The sequence below is a fragment of the Podarcis liolepis genome (assembly GCF_965112155.1).
Source record: "Podarcis liolepis genome assembly, chromosome: 1".
Lineage (NCBI taxonomy): Eukaryota > Metazoa > Chordata > Lepidosauria > Squamata > Lacertidae > Podarcis > Podarcis liolepis.
This window is the reverse complement of record NC_139554.1, coordinates 44,199,793-44,216,541: the sequence shown is the minus strand read 5'-3', so window position 1 is coordinate 44,216,541 and position 16,749 is coordinate 44,199,793. Positions and strand designations below refer to the sequence as shown.

Below are 16,749 nucleotides of genomic sequence, written 5' to 3'. Positions count from 1 at the left end.
CTGTGTGTTAGGGGCAAGCCTAGATTTTAGCTTAAAATACATGAGAGAACATCAGTTTGCAAGCGGAAGTGTTTTTAGTTCATTCACTTAAGGGAAAGGGCAAATGGCATAAACTGGCCATTTCATACATTGCCACTTCCTTGAACGGCCAAGCTGATGATCAGTTCAAAACTTTGAGTGGAATGAATGGCCCAGATCTGGTTAAAATCCATAGCAGGATCCTCTAAGGATGTTGCACTCATGTCAAAAGCAGGTGCTATGTCAGCTTTTGACATATAAAATGTGTGAGTTTAAAGAGAATAAGAATAATGCACTTTAATACTCCTACATATAACTGGAACAGGAAGGGGGTGTTAGTTTAATAACTGATCCTGATGGTTTTGTTTTAAGCAAGCAAACTTCTTGGCGGAACTCAGTTTCAAGTTAATGTTTAATCTGCAATTTCCCATACGCTTCGGAGGAATCAGAAAAGAAGGGTTAAACATTTATACAGCGTTAAAAACATCCACGGGGTAATGCATGCTATATATATATATAAAAGCTCTCTGAACATAGTTTTAGATTCTTTATTTATACTCTCTCATTATACACACACCCCAACTCTAGGGGATTTACAAAAATCTTTCAGAAGCAGCAATATCACATTAAACTTCACAAAATCCCTGTGGAGACAGCTCTTTCCACTTTTAATTACATATAAAGAAACGTTATCATTACAAATTGCTTAATGAATAGAGCTATACAAAGCAAAGGAAGAACAGTGACATAATTCAAGAGTGCGGCAATTTTCACGCACTACATATAAATGGATTGGTAAATGTGGATGGTAAACATGATTATACTTTCTCTGCCAAAAAATCAAAGTACAGGCTAAACCAGAAGTGGAGAACCTAGCTGTGGTCTCCAGGTATTACAATCCTGCTCCCATTACCCCTGGCTGAAGTTCAGCAACATCTGGAGGAATGCAGGTTCTTGGACTCCTCCTCCAAGACTTACATCTGAGTTGACATGCATAGGATTTCACTTAAAGTTAAGAGGGATATTAGTCTCCAGATGTAGCAGTGGCTAAAACAGGGCGCCATAAAGTCCATAATCCCAAACCAGCCATTACACCACACCAGCCTTCTGTTAGTTTTATAAATAGTCTCGGCAGTGTAGTTACTCTTTCTTTATTTCTAAAACAAACGACTACACTGAAACAAGAGGAAATCATGTTTATTGTTGGTAATTTGTACCATAGTTTGATGACTTCTCCGTTTATCAGTGTTGTTCACTTTTCTCCTAAAATGATTTTCTAGATTTGCTACTGTTTTGTATTCCTAGACTCCAATCGAATACATACTTATCTGGGAATACAGCTAATAGAACTCCATAGGGCTTACTTCTGAGAAGACAGGTATCAGATTGAACCATTAACGTGCCCTACCAAATGCCATCCTCTGCACCATTTATTCTATTGACTTTTTTATTGTCATATCAGGAAAATTTTCTCATCAAGCCTCAGCCAGCAATAATGCATTGCATTATCACCACTCCCTTTCGCTGAACAGATCTCTCTGCCAAGCCATTCTCTTACCAGGTACCAACAAGGTGTATGGATGCTACATGCATATTAATGTACTGATTAATTAATTAATTAAGGTTGATCTGAAATATAATAAATGTATTAAGATGTAAGGAAAGCAACAGGTGTGTAAATTTAACAGGCTTTCTCAAAATTTTGCTAAGTGGTAGGGTTCACAAGAAGGTCTGGCTTGATATGAGTAAAGAGATTGATTTCTTTCAAAGACCTTTTTGATGGCATGAGACAGGAGGAAATGAAGCGGCCAGGTGAATGGAGGATACACCCCTGCAGGTGTGCTAGGTATGACCTTTCTCTGCCACATGACCAGGGCACTAGTGTGCTGGTAAACTTGTCATGCCTTTGTTTGGCTGCAAAATGACAAGTTATTTCAGATCTGAGTTCTAAGATGAAGCTGAATAGATCACACTCATTACACTTATATCCTGACAAAGTGCTCATAGTATCGCTACGTGGTAATGAAGAAAAAAGCACTGCCCCTGCTCTTAAGAGAATCAGAAACTGAAAGGGGCATATAACTGCCACAGTCAGTTTCTGGAAGAGCCATTGAGGGAAATGTGCTTTCACCAATTCCCTTGGCTGAGGTCTGTTGTGCATTACTAGCGTACCTGGTCGTGGCTGAACAGGTAGGCGTCGCACCTGTTCTCGACATCTCAAGTGGGATGTGCACATTAAGAACCAGCTCCTTCACACATGTACAAAACCACAATCTACAGATTACTTTTAACGGTGGAATCCAGCAGGTGTTGTCTGAAAAAAGCCAGTATCCTCTGCCAGGCATCTTCCTGTGCTTTTGCATGTTCTCTCCATTTTCCTCCCCAGACCACGAGAACTCCCAGGGGCCTGTGAAATGAGGAATAGCACAGGGGCAGATAGGGGGGCTCCAAGAGGTGCCCTGCCCCGGGGTAGCAATAGAACTCCACACGGCGCCCACTCCGCCTGAGGTGTCCAACGGCTTCTCGACAAAACGACTCACTTGGCCAGTTTCTGTCATCCTGCCCTGACAGAAAAAGGAAGTTGGCTGAGGACGTCTCCACAGGGATGCGGCAGTGCCAGGTAGCTGGGTCTTTGGGATCGGCCATCATTTCTGAGAAATCCACAACTCCGGGATCACCGGTGACCTTAACCTTGTCCAGGTCCCATGGAAAGGGAGGAATAGTGAGCCCCTTCACTCGCAGGGGGGTAAAAGCATTAACACCTGAGCCAGAAATGCTGACTGCTGCTCTGATACCTGGCCAAAACGTAGCTAGAGCAAGGGCAAGATCTGCTCCTTTGGAAAGTCCTAGGACTCCAATCGCTGTAGCTCTCACCTGAAACAACAGTTGGATAAGGACTTCCGTCAGCTCCATGTTTGTCAGTTTTATCGCCCTTTTAAAAAGCCTACTGGTTAGAAGGATTTAGCGCTACTCGGCATTGAAGAAAAAAGGACTCCCCCTGCTCTTAAGAGAATTGGAAACTGAAAGGGGCATATAACTGCAGGCATCTACTGAAGACAGTATATTAAGTGTTGAAATAAATAAGTGTTGAAATAATGTCGTAAGAATAATAACTTGTGCTTGAGCTGGATTTTACCTCTTCCCTCCTGCTCCCTTTTCCTCATGTGTCTTGTCTTTTAAAATGGTGAACTTGAGGGCACGGAGCCCTCTTAGTACTTGATCTCTTTTAAGCCTCTCTGGGAGCCTTTTGGCATAAACGCATTAAATTAAATAAAACAGGCAGCACACAACACCAAAGAACTGTGATTCTAGCAAGCCTCTTACCTGCTGCTGTTTCCGCAAGAACTCTACAGCCTCACCAAAATAGTCCACTTCAAAGAAATCTGGGAAAGTTGGCAAATCCTCAAAGTGCATGTAAGCAACAGCCAGCGTAGCAAAACCTCGGCTTGCCAGAAGACTGGCTCTGTATTCCACAAGACCTCCTCCACTTCCATACAAATCAATGAGTCCTGGGAACGGTCCAGGGCCTAGAAAAGGAATTTACTCATAAAAAATGGGCTTATGATCAGAGTATGGTATTGTGCAACTCAAGAATCTCCTCTTCCCAAGGGATCTGCTCTCCTCACTGTCCCACTGCCATTATTAGTGTCATTGGTGGGAGCAATTATTCTTGCCATAACTTGTTTTTAATGGAGGCTTTTAGACTGCTGCTGTTGACAGCGATGCAGTTTTCATGGTGATATGTTTATGGCACTATTGGTGTGTTCAGCTCTATTTTATTTTTCTGCTGTGAGTTCTTCTTTATAAGCTGCCTTGAACTTATCATAGAGCAGTGGGCTACAAATGCCCAAATAAAATTTAATAAATCTATTGGGTAGAGCAGAGGTTAGGAACTTGGCAGTCTCCCTCCCCACCATCCTCACAACATCTGGGGAAGAAGTCCAAAGCCTCAAGATAGGGTGGCACAGTGGGTTAGTGCATCTGACTGTAAACCAGAAGGTTGTTAGTTCGAGCCCACCCAGAGGTGGCTGTGGGCAAGATTAGTGCATGACCCTTGGGATCCAACACAACCATCCTATGAACTCCCGAAGCTGGTCGAGGCTCTCTCCGTCGATTATGTATGGGCAGGAAGGGAAGTGCCCGCGCTTCCGAGGTGAGCCATTCAATGCTCATCCGAGGAGCGTGGCAACCTCGTGACCCTCGGGGGGGGGGGATGAATGAAGCTCACCAGGTGGCACGAAGAGCGTGGCTCGGAGCCTGCCTTCTCGCACCGGGATCCTCTCCACCCCGTCGGCCAGAAAGCTCCTCTCGCTGCAGCACTCGCCGAGGAGCCGCCCGGAGACTCCGCGCCCGTCCAGCACCTCGTAGGTGACGCGGAAAGGGCTGAGGACGTCCCTCTTGGCCAGGCGCTTGAAGGGCGTCTGGGATGCCAACGACCACAGCAACCCCATGGGCTCCACGCCGGAGTAGCTGCCGCCCAGCGACGCCGAGCGGCTGAGGTCCAGCTCGCCGCTGCTGCCCGCCCGGTAGTAGGCGAGCGACTGGAAAAGCTCGCCGCTCTCGTCCACCAAGGATGCTCGCAGCGTCACCTCCTGCAGCGGCCCCAGACCCTCGACTTTCACTTGGACCGGCTCGTCCCACAGGCAGCGGGGAGAGGGCAAAACCAGGATCCTCGCCGCCGCCATCGGGTCTGCCTTGCGGAGGGAGCAGCCTCTTCCCCAACGCGCCGGCAGTTGTTCTTCGAGCAATGCTTTTAGAAAAAGGAAAAACACGCGCGCCCGGTAACTTTTGCTCCCAGGCTAAAGTCAAGCGGGTCTTTGCAAGCTGCCCACAAAAGGAAGCGGTGTCGCTAGGGCTTCTGGGAAATGTATTTCCTAACTCGCTGGTGGGGACAGACTTTGAGAGGGAGCTGCCCGTCTCCTGAGAAGAAGAAGAAGAGTTTGGATTTGATATCCCGCCTTTCACTCCCTTTAAGGAGTCTCAAAGTGGCTAACATTCTCCTTTCCCTTCCTCCCCCACAACAAACACTCTGTGAGGTGAGTGGGGCTGAGAGACTTCAAAGAAGTGTGACTGGCCCAAGGTCACCCAGCAGCTGCATGTGGAGGAGCGGAGACGCGAACCCGGTTCTCCAGGTTCCTCTTAACCACTACACCACACTGGCTGCCAGCTCCATGTGAAAGAAAACGAGTTTGGCAGGGGATTAGCCCTTGTTTGCTTGTGAGGTGCTTGAACCTGCTTGCCCTTACGAATTGTAACGTAATAATTGGTCTTCTTGACTTCAATCGACACAATAGTGAGCTCTGCAGCTGTCAGATAAAGATAAAGGGACCCCTGACCATGAGGTCCAGTTGTGGTCAACTCTGGGGTTGCAGCATTCATCTTGCTTTATTGGCTGAGGGAGCCGGCGTACAGCTTCCAGGCCATGTGGCCAGCATGACTAAGCCACTTCTGGTGAACCAGAGCAGCGCACGGAAACGCCATTTACCTTCCCACCGGAGCAGTACCTATTTATCTACTTGCACTTTGACGTGCTTTCGAACTGCTAGGTGGGCAGGAGCTGGGACAGAGCAATGGGAGCTCACCCCATTGTGAGGATTCGAACTGCCGACCTTCTGATCGGCAAGTCCTAGGCTCAGTGGTTTAACCCACAGAATTTGGTCAAATAGGCGATTCCTTAGCCCAAAGCTTTATATGACTTGTTGATTAAAGCTAAGGTTTGCTTTTCACATCCTTCGCTCACTTCAAGTTACCAGGACTAAACATCAGGAAGAATTTCCTGGTGGTAAGAGCTATTCAACAGTGGAGCAGACTTCAGAAGGTGGTGGACTCTCCTTCCCTTGGAGGTTTTGAAGCAGAGGTTGGATGGCCATCTGTCATGGATGCTTTAGTTAAGATTCCTGCATTGCAGGGGGTTGGACTAGATGGCCCTCAGGGTCCCTTCCAGCTGCATTCTATTTTAGTTGAAGCTTTCAAACAGTTGTAAAGGACAGTTTTACACTGAAAACATGGCAGTCGTCAATCCATGAGGTCACCAGTATTTATTTCCGGGAAAGAGTATAGCCAACAGAATCTTGGTTATGTAAGTGATGAGATGATAAAAGCACTCCTCTTCTCAAACACTTGTGACCACAGGAGTTGACCACATCCTTATCAGGCAAAAAAAGGCCCTTGTTAAATAGCAGCCTGCTATCATAATTTCGCTCTTGTATTGATTCAACTTCAGGTTATTAATCCCCATCCAGCCCACTAATAATAATGATGATTTTATTTGTACCCTGCCCATACAGCATATACAGAAACATAATAAAACATCAAAAACTTCCCTATACAGGGCTGCCTTCAGATGTCTTCTAAAGGTTGTATAGTTACTTTTCTGCTTGACATCTGATGGGAGGGTGTTCCATAGGGTAGGCGCCACTACCAAGAAGGCCCTCTGCCTGGTTCCCTGTAATATTCCTCCAGAATATTCATACAGATGATCTAATGTACTGAGGACAAATTAGGGGCCTGTCAATCTCCAGAAATGGACTTTCCACCAGAGCAACTACATCATCGTGAAGCCTGACTGAAACAGATCCAGAAAATGTGCTTCATCCGTGCAGGTGATATTCATCTCATATGCTTGATCACAACGGTTACTTAAGGTAAACCACCCTATAAGGTGCCATTTTGTCCTCAATGCCATGAACATCCACATGATGTTAAGCTTCAGTGACAGCAAAACAATTGTCAGCAGCAAAACAGTTGCCTTTTGTCTTGATTTAATAGGCCATAATTAAATAGTTCGCATTCCAGCCGTAGTTCCACATCAGTAGGTTAGCTGATCCAAGGCCCTAAGATTTCTGTGCTATAGCTTTTGTGAGAGAATCCAGCAGCTGATAATAAGAGTATTTTAGATCATATTCCATGTCATACCAATAATTCACTGAGGGGGAGAAAAAAGAAAATGACATGACTTATCTTCTGTCTTTGGAAAAACTCATTTTGATAGTTTTCAGCTCAACACAAAAGCTACAAATCTTTCCATTGTTTGCCCCAATCTCAATAAGAAATAGAACTTCAGACCTTGATTAATACATTACACAGTAGCAATATGATAGCCATTGGAACATGAAACTATTCAGCCAATTTTAACTATGTTATTGTGACCAGCTGAAAAACGGGAATTTTTCTGGCATGGCTGAAAGCACCTCAATGGCTACTGCACTGCTAGTACAGTGGTATCTCGAGTTACATACGCATCAGGTTACAGATGCTTCAGGTTACAGACTCCGCTAACCCAGAAATAGTACCTCGGGTTAAGAACTTTTCTTCAGGATGAGAACAGAAATTGTTCTCCGGCGGTGCAGCAGCAGCAGGATGCCCCATTAGATAAGGGGGTGCTTCAGGTTAAGAACAGTTTCAGGTTAAGAACAGACCTCCAGAATGAATTAAGTACGTATCCCGAGGTACCACTGTATAACATAGAAATTTATCCTCATAAAGGGTGTTATTCAGGATTAGTCCTACTCACAGTAGGCCCATTGAAGTTAATGGACATGACTTAGGTTTATTCATTTCAATAGGTCTACAGAATACAACCGAGAAGATTTTAAGACATCCAAGGGGCTTGGTAGTAGACATGGATTCAAATCACTGAGCAGCTATGCTGTTGCTGGGTGGCCTTGGGCTATTATTTTAGCCTCAGTTTACCATCTGATGACCTTCCACACCAGTGTTCAATTGCATTCCTGGTTGTCCTGGAGCCAAGATGGAGTGTTGGCTACCTCAAATGAACTGAGTATATGACCTACAATGTATCCTGAAATCTTTTGTAAATGTGCAGGAGTTGTTAATAAGCAGATTAATGTGTAAAAATCCGCAAAGGATAGGACATTTTAAAAGCCTCTGACCTAACATGTCAGGTTTATATAACAGACACTTTAAATGCTTTTGCATTTAAAACCCCTTTATAGTAATAAATGAATAAGTAATCCACTTTATTCTCATGTATTTGAATTTTGTTTAGTAGTCCTGGTCTATTAATTAGTGATAGTTACCTTCAGTTGATCAGGGTAAGACAGAACACATAAAACAGTCACTTTGATTTTATTTATTCAGTATCCTAAAAAATATACCTATGGAGGTTTTGGTGAAGTGCAAATTTATGTAATGGCTCTGTTAATAAATTAAAAAGCAGGATAATAATCTTTTTTTTTCCTACATCAACAACTGGCCCTATTAGTACAATTAATTATTGCCGGGATGCTCTTCTCAGCTCAACACCACAAGGTGGTGCTGATGCTTTTTATAGTAACAATTTTGGACATTTTGTAAGGAAACAGAAAGTAAAACAAAGGCACATATTTGATCCACAGTACAGAATCTGCACAAGCCCCATTTGAAATGAATATGCCCTTGTGCAACTTCTACCTGAGTTCACACAAAAGTTGTTGAATTGTGGCCCATGTTGATTAGTAAAAAGAAAAAGAAGGGAGAGGTTTGAATTTTCCAACTGAGGTCCCAAATTATCTTGACACTCTTTAAGCTTCATCTACTCAAACACTACAGCTCGGGTCCCAATTTGCCGTTCCACAAATGCAAAGACTCATTCCATTTACAGAACAGTCTTTGATCCAGATGGGAGGTCTTTCTGATGGGAGGCAATTTTGGCTGACTCTCCTTTCCCCTTGCACCTTCCTGCATCATCTCCCGCTCAACACCTCCCCCACCCTTCCACTAGCAGAAGTGTCCTCTAAGCAGAATTTTGCCCACAAGATCTCCAGATCCAAGCCTATATGTAAAGATAGCTAATTCTGGCTGGAAATGGGATAAATAAATCCAACTGATAGTAGACTGAGGGAACCACAAAACCTATCTTGAAGAAGAAACATGACATGTGAAATTTGGTGTGCTTGTGCATGCCACACTCCTCTCACCTGCTATGCAGCCATGTGACTGCTGAACATGATGGAACCAGAGAGAAGGAAGATACAACATCTCTCCAGACTTCACAGTGCACCGCAAAGGCTTTGCCTGGGCATATTCTGGAAATCGTTCTAGATCTGGATTTAAAGGATCCAATGGAATCCAGGGCACCTATGAAAGGTTATGGAACAAAAGAAATGCTCTATTTAACAAGAGAAATTACTGTATTACTTCAGAAATTTCCTTATTTGGTAACAAATACTTGAAAAACATCTAGCAGTGTATTCCCTTCTAACTATTAGGTAACCCAACATTCCATTTTTTCCCATCTCCCTGGAGAGCACCCATCGGTTGCCTAAAGCAAAATCTAAAGATTGGGTGGTGGTGGTGGTGGGTTAGTGACAGGAATACTGGCATGTAAAAATGGATTTGCTAGGGTTGCCATACATCCGGAATTTCCCGGACATATCTGGAATACTGCACTTGGCAGCAGCGTCCAGGCAGGAATCCCTCAAATGTCCAGGAAAATCTGGACGTATGGCAGCCCATGTAGACAGTGCAGTTTTTGCTGATTTTCCGTTTTAAAAACTCAGAAACATAATATTTTTTGGCTCAAAAAGAAAAGCGGGGGCTCTGTCCAGATTTTCACTGTTTGAAATATGACAAACCTAGATTTGCATATGTACTACATATCTTTAAATTACTTTTTCTTTCTTATTTGGGAGAGGAAATTTTGGCTGACTATTGACACACACATTCACTATGCATTAAAGCCACCTCCCCTATGATAATAAACCCTGTGATCTTCCCAGGTTCGTCAACCTGGGAAGGTAGCCCATCTAGGAAAAGGAAAACCCTGATCCTAAGCCTCTGCTTAGAAGAAAAGACTAAGGAGTAATCCCTACACAAATCTAGAGTGGAGTCCCTAAGATGGTTGGATGGTGCCTTGTACACCTCCTCCCAGCAATTCCCGCAGCCAAGCTGGTGCGAAACGTATTGTTCTGCTTTCCTTTGGACCACATCAGCAAGGCTGAGGGGGGTGGTCTTGTTGTCTGGGCAGCCCAGGACCTCCATACACACTGCCCAGGTTTGTGCCTTGGGGAGGTCACTTTGATGCTGCAAACACAGCAGTTTGACTTCACCCCTGGAGCAGCACTCCATTGTCTATCAAGACAGATGATTGCCAACAAGATTGCTATATATTGCTTATTGTTATGAATTCTGTTTATATAACATTTAATGTTTTGTATTGCATGGATATTATGTTATATATTTTTATATATTGTGTATTCTGTGCTGTCCTGTAAACCACCCTGTGGGCCTTTTGACAAGGGATGCATATGAAAAATAGAAAAATACAGTGAACAATTATTTGAACATGAGTGTCTACCCATATTTGCCAACAGCATTCTTACCCTTTTTAACCAGATTTAATAAAGGGGGTAAATAAATATTCAAAAAAATCAAATAGAGGTGTGCTGTGAAGAAGCCCAACCCAAAAAACAAAACAGGCCTCAACACTTCATTCATTCATTCCCTCTTAGCAGCTGCCCTCAGACAGTACTTAACACAAAAACCATTACCTTCTCTGCAGCTTTGTCATCCACAACTTCAAATGTCCCGTTTTCTGCTATGTGGTAGGTTGCTGATGGATACAATTCTGAAATGTGAAGCATGAAAACTGTTGGAAGAGGGCATAGAACAGAGGCAAAGAGAATGTCAATGTTAAGCATTAAAAACAGACTAAAATTATAGGGGTAGAATTTCGTTTAGCCAGGCACTTGCTGGGAACTGGCTTTGAGCATAGTATCTTTTATAAAACCCGAAGACAATCCAGATGTTAACACGACTGGACTGCCCTATGTCTTTACTTTCCTAAAAAATACCCACATATTTGTTGCTGCTACTAGCCACAATGTAGAAAAATTAGACAAGCATTAAAAAAAAAATTCCTCCCATGGTCAGTAGCAACGTCATGGGCAGGGGGTTTAAACGGTGAACTAACCTGAGTGCAAAATATTAGAATCACTTCATCCTGGATGACAATGATTTAAATTGTTCCCCCCACCTCAGCTGCTTTTCAAGAAAGGGGCAAAGGCCTGGAATCCTCAGGCCCAGGGACCAAATGTGGCCCTCAGAGCTCTCTATCCGGCCATTGGGACTCTCTTTAGGCCACAGTCAAACTCTCCTCAGGCCACTTCTTTTACTGGTCTTGCTTCACACCCAACTTTTTTCCTGGCTGGAATGAACTCTGATAATGCCTATTGCTTGCCCGGATAGTGGATAGAGATTGGTGTGTGAAGAAACTAGCCTACTGCACAAAGTGAAAATTTATATTCATTGCTCTGCCCACTTATGTTTCTGACCCCCATCCTCCACCCACTGTCATGAGCTGCTGGAAGGGGATGCAGTCCTCTCCAGTTATAAAGGAAATCTGACCCCCTGCTGCATATTAAAATGTTGCCTAAATTCATCCTCCTAATTCTAATTTCTCTCAAAATAACAATAGTATGCATCTTACTTCACCACCCTCTGCTTCTCAGAATACGTACCATATGGGATGAAGGGACGATCACTTGGCGGATGCAGCAGAAAATGTTTCTCTCCAGAGATCACACAGTACAAGTTTTGCAAGCGGAAGTGTTTTTAGTTCATTCACTTAAGGGAAAGGGCAAATGGCATAAACTGGCCATTTCATACATTGCCACTTCCTTGAACGGCCAAGCTGATGATCAGTTCAAAACTTTGAGTGGAATGAATGGCCCAGATCTGGTTAAAATCCATAGCAACATCCTCTAAGGATGTTGCACTCATGTCAAAAGCAGGTGCTATGTCAGCTTTTGACATATAAAATGTGTGAGTTTAAAGAGAATAAGAATAATGCACTTTAATACTCCTACATATAAGTGGAACAGGAAGGGGGTGTTAGTTTAATAACTGATCCTGATGGTTTTGTTTTAAGCAAGCAAACTTCTTGGCGGAACTCAGTTTCAAGTTAATGTTTAATCTGCAATTTCCCATACGCTTCGGAGGAATCAGAAAAGAAGGGTTAAACATTTATACAGCGTTAAAAACATCCACGGGGTAATGCATGCTATATATATATAAAAGCTCTCCGAACATAGTTTTAGATTCTTTATTTATACTCTCTCATTATACACACACCCCAACTCTAGGGGATTTACAAAAATCTTTCAGAAGCAGCAATATCACATTAAACTTCACAAAATCCCTGTGGAGACAGCTCTTTCCACTTTTAATTACATATAAAGAAACGTTATCATTACAAATTGCTTAATGAATAGAGCTATACAAAGCAAAGGAAGAACAGTGACATACTTCAAGAGTGCGGCAATTTTCACGCACTACATATAAATGGATTGGTAAATGTGGATGGTAAACATGATTATACTTTCTCTGCCAAAAAATCAAAGTACAGGCTAAACCAGAAGTGGAGAACCTGGCTGTGGTCTCCAGGTATTACAATCCTGCTCCCATTACTCCTGGCTGAAGTTCAGCAACATCTGGAGGAGTGCAGGTTCTTGGACTCCTCCTCCAAGACTTACATCTGAGTTGACATGCATAGGATTTCACTTAAAGTTAAGAGGGATATTATTCTCCAGATGTAGCAGTGGCTAAAACAGGGCGCCATGAAGTCCATAATCCCAAACCAGCCATTACACCACACCAGCCTTCTGTTAGTTTTATAAATAGTCTCGGCAGTGTAGTTTATTTCTAAAACAAACGACTACACTGAAACAAGAGGAAATCATGTTTATTGTTGGTAATTTGTACCATAGTTTGATGACTTCTCCGTTTATCGGTGTTGTTCACTTTTCTCCTAAAATGATTCTCAAAATTTTGCTAAGTGGTAGGGTTCACAAGAAGGTCTGGCTTGATATGAGTAAAGAGATTGATTTATTTCAAAGACCTTTTTGATGGCATGAGACAGAAGGAAATGAAGCGGCCAGGTGAATGGAGGATACACCCCTGCAGGTGTGCTAGGCATGACCTTTCTCTGCCACATGACCAGGGCACTAGTGCGCTGGTAAACTTGTCATGCCTTTGTTTGGCTGCAAAATGACAAGTTATTTCAAATCTGAGTTCTAAGATGAAGCTGAATAGATCACACTCATTACACATATCCTGACAAAGTGCTCATAGTATCGCTACGTGGTAATGAAGAAAAAAGCACTGCCCCTGCTCTTAAGAGAATCAGAAACTGAAAGGGGCATATAACTGCCACAGTCAGTTTCTGGAAGAGCCATTGAGGGAAATGTGCTTTCACCAATTCCCTTGGCTGAGGTCTGTTGTGCATTACTAGCGTACCTGGTCGTGGCTGAACAAGTAGGCGTCGCACCTGTTCTCGACATCTCAAGTGGGATGTGCACATTAAGAGCCAGCTCCTTCACACATGTACAAAACCACAATCTACAGATTACTTTTAACGGAATCCAGCAGGTGCTGTCTGAAAAAAGCCAGTATCCTCTGCCAGGCATCTTCCTGTGCTTTTGCATGTTCTCTCCATTTTCCTCCCCAGACCATGGGAAATCCCAGTGGCCTGTGAAATGAGGAATAGCACAGGGGCAGATAGGGGGGCTCCAAGAGGTGCCCTGCCCCGGGGTAGCAATAGAACTCCACACGGCGCCCACTCCGCCTGAGGTGTCCAACGGCTTCTCGACAAAACGACTCACTTGGCCAGTTTCTGTCATCCTGCCCTGACAGAAAAAGGAAGTTGGCTGAGGACGTCTCCACAGGGATGCGGCAGTGCCAGGTAGCTGGGTCTTTGGGATCGGCCATGATTTCTGAGTAATCCACAACTCCGGGATCACCGGTGTCCTTAATCTTGTTCGGGTCCCATGGAAAGGGAGGAATAGTGAGCCCCTTCACTCGCAGGGGGGTAAAAGCATTAACACCTGAGCCAGAAATGCTGACTGCTGCTCTGATACCTGGCCAAAACGTAGCTAGAGCAAGGGCAAGATCTGCTCCTTTGGAAAGTCCTAGGACTCCAATGGCTGTAGCTCTCACCTGAAACAACAGTTGGATAAGGACTTCCGTCAGCTCCATGTTTGTCAGTTTTATCGCCCTTTTAAAAAGCCTACTGGTTAGAAGGATTTAGCGCTACGCGGCAATGAAGAAAAAAGGACTCCCCCTGCTCTTAAGAGAATTGGAAACTGAAAGGGGCATATAACTGCAGGCATCTACTGAAGACAGTATATTAAGTGTTGAAATAAATAAGTATGTCGTAAGAATTATAACTTGTGAGAACTTGTGCTTGAGCTGGATTTCACCTCTTCCTTCCTGCTCCCATTTCCTCATGTGTCTTGTCTTTTTAAATGGTGAACTTGAGGGCACGGAGCCCTCTTAGTACTTGATCTCTTTTAAGCCTCTCTGGGAGCCTTTTGGCATAAATGCATTAAATTAAATAAAACAGGCAGCACACAACACCAAAGAACTGTGATTCTAGCAAGCCTCTTACCTGCTGCTGTTTCCGCAAGAACTCTACAGCCTCACCAAAATAGTCCACTTCAAAGAAATCTGGGAAAGTTGGCAAATCCTCAAAGTGCATGTAAGCAACAGCCAGCGTAGCAAAACCTCGGCTTGCCAGAAGACTGGCTCTGTATTCCACAAGACCTCCTCCACCTCCATACAAATCAATGAGTCCTGGGAACGGTCCAGGGCCTAGAAAAGGAATTTACTCATAAAAAATGGGCTTATGATCAGAGTATGGTATTGTGCAACTCAAGAATCTCCTCTTCCCAAGGGATCTGCTCTCCTCACTGTCCCACTGCCATTATTAGTGTCATTGGTGGGAGCAATTATTCTTGCCATAACTTTTTAATGGAGGCTTTTAGACTGCTGCTGTTGACAGCGATGCAGTTTTCATGGTGATGTGTTTATGGCACTATTGGTGTGTTCAGCTCTATTTTATTTTTCTGCTGTGAGTTCTTCTTTATAAGCTGCATTGAACTTATCATAGAGCAGTGGGCTACAAATGCCCAAATAAAATTTAATAAATCTATTGGGTAGAGCAGAGGTTAGGAACCTGTGGAACTTGGCAGTCTCCCTCCCCACCATCCTCACATCTGGGGAAGAAGTTTCCTGCTTGGCAGGGGGTTGGACTCGATGGCCCTTGTGGTCTCTTCCAACTCTATGATTCTATGATTCTAAGTCCAAAAAGCCTCAAGATAGGGTGGCACAGTGGGTTAGTGTATCTGTTAACCAGAAGGTTGTTGGTTCGAGCCCACCCAGAGGTGGCTGTGGGCAAGATTAGTGCATGACCCTTGGGATCCAACACAACCATCCTATGAACTCCCGAAGCTGGTCGAGGCTCTCTCCGTCGATTATGTATGGGCATGAAGGGAAGTGCCCGCGCTTCCGAGGTGAGCCATTCAATGCTCATCCGAGGAGCGTGGCAACCTCGTGACCCTCGGGGGGGGGGGGGATGAATGAAGCTCACCGGGTGGCACGAAGAGCGTGGCTCGGAGCCTGCCTTCTCGCACCGGGATCCTCTCCACCCCGTCGGCCAGAAAGCTCCTCTCGCTGCAGCACTCGCCGAGGAGCCGCCCGGAGACTCCGCGCCCGTCCAGCACCTCGTAGGTGACGCGGAAAGGGCTGAGGACGTCCCTCTTGGCCAGGCGCTTGAAGGGCATCTGGGATGCCAGCGACCACAGCAACCCCATGGGCTCCACGCCGGAGTAGCTGCCGCCCAGCGACGCCGAGCGGCTGAGGTCCAGCTCGCCGCTGCTGCCCGCCCGGTAGTAGGCGAGCGACTGGAAAAGCTCGCCAGTCTCGTCCACCAAGGATGCTCGCAGCGTCACCTCCTGCAGCGGCCCCAGACCCTCGACTTTCACTTGGACCGGCTCGTCCCACAGGCAGCGGGGAGAGGGCAAGACCAGGATCCTCGCCGCCGCCGCCGCCATCGGGTCTGCCTTGCCGGAGGGAGCAGCCTCTTCCCCAACGCGCCGGCAGTTGTCCTTCGAGCAATGCTTTTAGAAAAAGGAAAAACACGCGCTCCCGGTAACTTTTGCTCCCAGGCTAAAGTCAAGCGGGTCTTTGCAAGGTGCCCACAAAAGGAAGCGGTGTCGCTAGGGCTTCTGGGAAATGTATTTCCTAACTCGCTGGTGGGGACATACTTTGAGAGGGAGCTGCCCGTCTCCTGAGAAGCGATACTGCCTGCCAGCTCCATGTGAAAGAAAACGAGTTTGGCAAGGGATTAGCCCTTGTTTGCTCGTGAGGTGCTTGAACCTGCTTGCCCTTACGAATTGTAACGTAATAATTGGTCTTCTTGACTTCAATGGACACAATAGTGAGCTCTGCAGCTGTCAGATAAAGATAAAGGGACCCCTGACCATGAGGTCCAGTCGTGGTCGACTCTGGGGTTGCGGCGCTCATCTTGCTTTATTGGCTGAGGGAGCTTCCAGGTCATGTGGCCAGCATGACTAAGCCACTTCTGGCGAACCAGAGCAGCGGACGGAAACGCCGTTTACCTTCCCACCGGAGTAGTACCTATTTATCTACTCGCACTTTGACGTGCTTCCGAACTGCTAGGTTGGCAGGAGCTGGGACCGAGTAATGGGAGCTCACCCCATTGTGAGGATTCGAACCGCCGACCTTCTGATCGGCAAGTCCTAGGCTCAGTGGTTTAACCCACAGAATTTGGTCAAATAGGCGATTCCTTAGCCCAAAGCTTTATATGCCTTGTTGATTAAAGCTAAGGTTTGCTTTTCACATCCTTCGCTCACTTCAAGTTACCAGGACTAAACATCAGGAAGTATTTCCTGGTGGTAAGAGCTATTCAACAGTGGAGCAGACTTCAGAAGG

General features: G+C 45.1%; 3 protein-coding genes across 3 annotated transcripts; all 3 read right to left on the bottom strand.

Moving 5' to 3' along the window:
* Positions 1–552: 552 nt before the first annotated feature.
* LOC310709553 (acyl-coenzyme A thioesterase 1-like) lies at positions 553–4,939 on the bottom strand. The gene is made up of 3 exons (XM_083509359.1): positions 4,247–4,939; positions 3,343–3,545; positions 553–2,892 (listed from the first exon to the last, which is right to left on the bottom strand). Exons 1-3 carry the CDS (start codon positions 4,701–4,703, stop codon positions 2,293–2,295), a joined length of 1,260 nt encoding a protein of 419 aa, XP_083365485.1. The 5' UTR covers positions 4,704–4,939; the 3' UTR covers positions 553–2,292.
* A 675-nt stretch (positions 4,940–5,614) lies between these two features.
* On the bottom strand, positions 5,615–11,549 carry LOC310710242 (bifunctional peptidase and (3S)-lysyl hydroxylase JMJD7-like). Its single transcript, XM_083510983.1, has 4 exons — positions 11,478–11,549; positions 10,509–10,606; positions 8,937–9,096; positions 5,615–6,943 (listed from the first exon to the last, which is right to left on the bottom strand). The coding sequence occupies exons 2-4, from the start codon at positions 10,599–10,601 to the stop codon at positions 6,852–6,854; spliced, it is 345 nt and encodes a 114-aa protein (XP_083367109.1). The 5' UTR covers positions 10,602–10,606; positions 11,478–11,549; the 3' UTR covers positions 5,615–6,851.
* A 1,232-nt stretch (positions 11,550–12,781) lies between these two features.
* On the bottom strand, positions 12,782–16,350 carry LOC310709533 (acyl-coenzyme A thioesterase 1-like). Its single transcript, XM_083509343.1, has 3 exons — positions 15,386–16,350; positions 14,405–14,607; positions 12,782–13,953 (listed from the first exon to the last, which is right to left on the bottom strand). The coding sequence occupies exons 1-3, from the start codon at positions 15,846–15,848 to the stop codon at positions 13,357–13,359; spliced, it is 1,263 nt and encodes a 420-aa protein (XP_083365469.1). The 5' UTR covers positions 15,849–16,350; the 3' UTR covers positions 12,782–13,356.
* Between the last annotated feature and the right edge of the window lie 399 nt (positions 16,351–16,749).

Coding starts and splice junctions, on each gene's coding strand:
- LOC310709553 (XM_083509359.1), bottom strand. CDS start 4,703: ATGGCGGCGGCGAGGATCCTGGTTTTGCCCTCTCCCCGCTGCCTGTGG. Junction 3,546..4,246: donor CACGCTCTTCGTGCCACCTG/GTGAGCTTCATT, acceptor TTCCTTTTCTAG/GCCCTGGACCGTTCCCAGGA. Junction 2,893..3,342: donor TCTTGCGGAAACAGCAGCAG/GTAAGAGGCTTG, acceptor CTGTTGTTTCAG/GTGAGAGCTACAGCGATTGG.
- LOC310710242 (XM_083510983.1), bottom strand. CDS start 10,601: ATGCTTCACATTTCAGAATTGTATCCATCAGCAACCTACCACATAGCA. Junction 9,097..10,508: donor ATGACAAAGCTGCAGAGAAG/GTAATGGTTTTT, acceptor AACCTTTCATAG/GTGCCCTGGATTCCATTGGA. Junction 6,944..8,936: donor GTCACATGGCTGCATAGCAG/GTGAGAGGAGTG, acceptor TCTCCCCCTCAG/TGAATTATTGGTATGACATG.
- LOC310709533 (XM_083509343.1), bottom strand. CDS start 15,848: ATGGCGGCGGCGGCGGCGAGGATCCTGGTCTTGCCCTCTCCCCGCTGC. Junction 14,608..15,385: donor CACGCTCTTCGTGCCACCCG/GTGAGCTTCATT, acceptor TTCCTTTTCTAG/GCCCTGGACCGTTCCCAGGA. Junction 13,954..14,404: donor TCTTGCGGAAACAGCAGCAG/GTAAGAGGCTTG, acceptor CTGTTGTTTCAG/GTGAGAGCTACAGCCATTGG.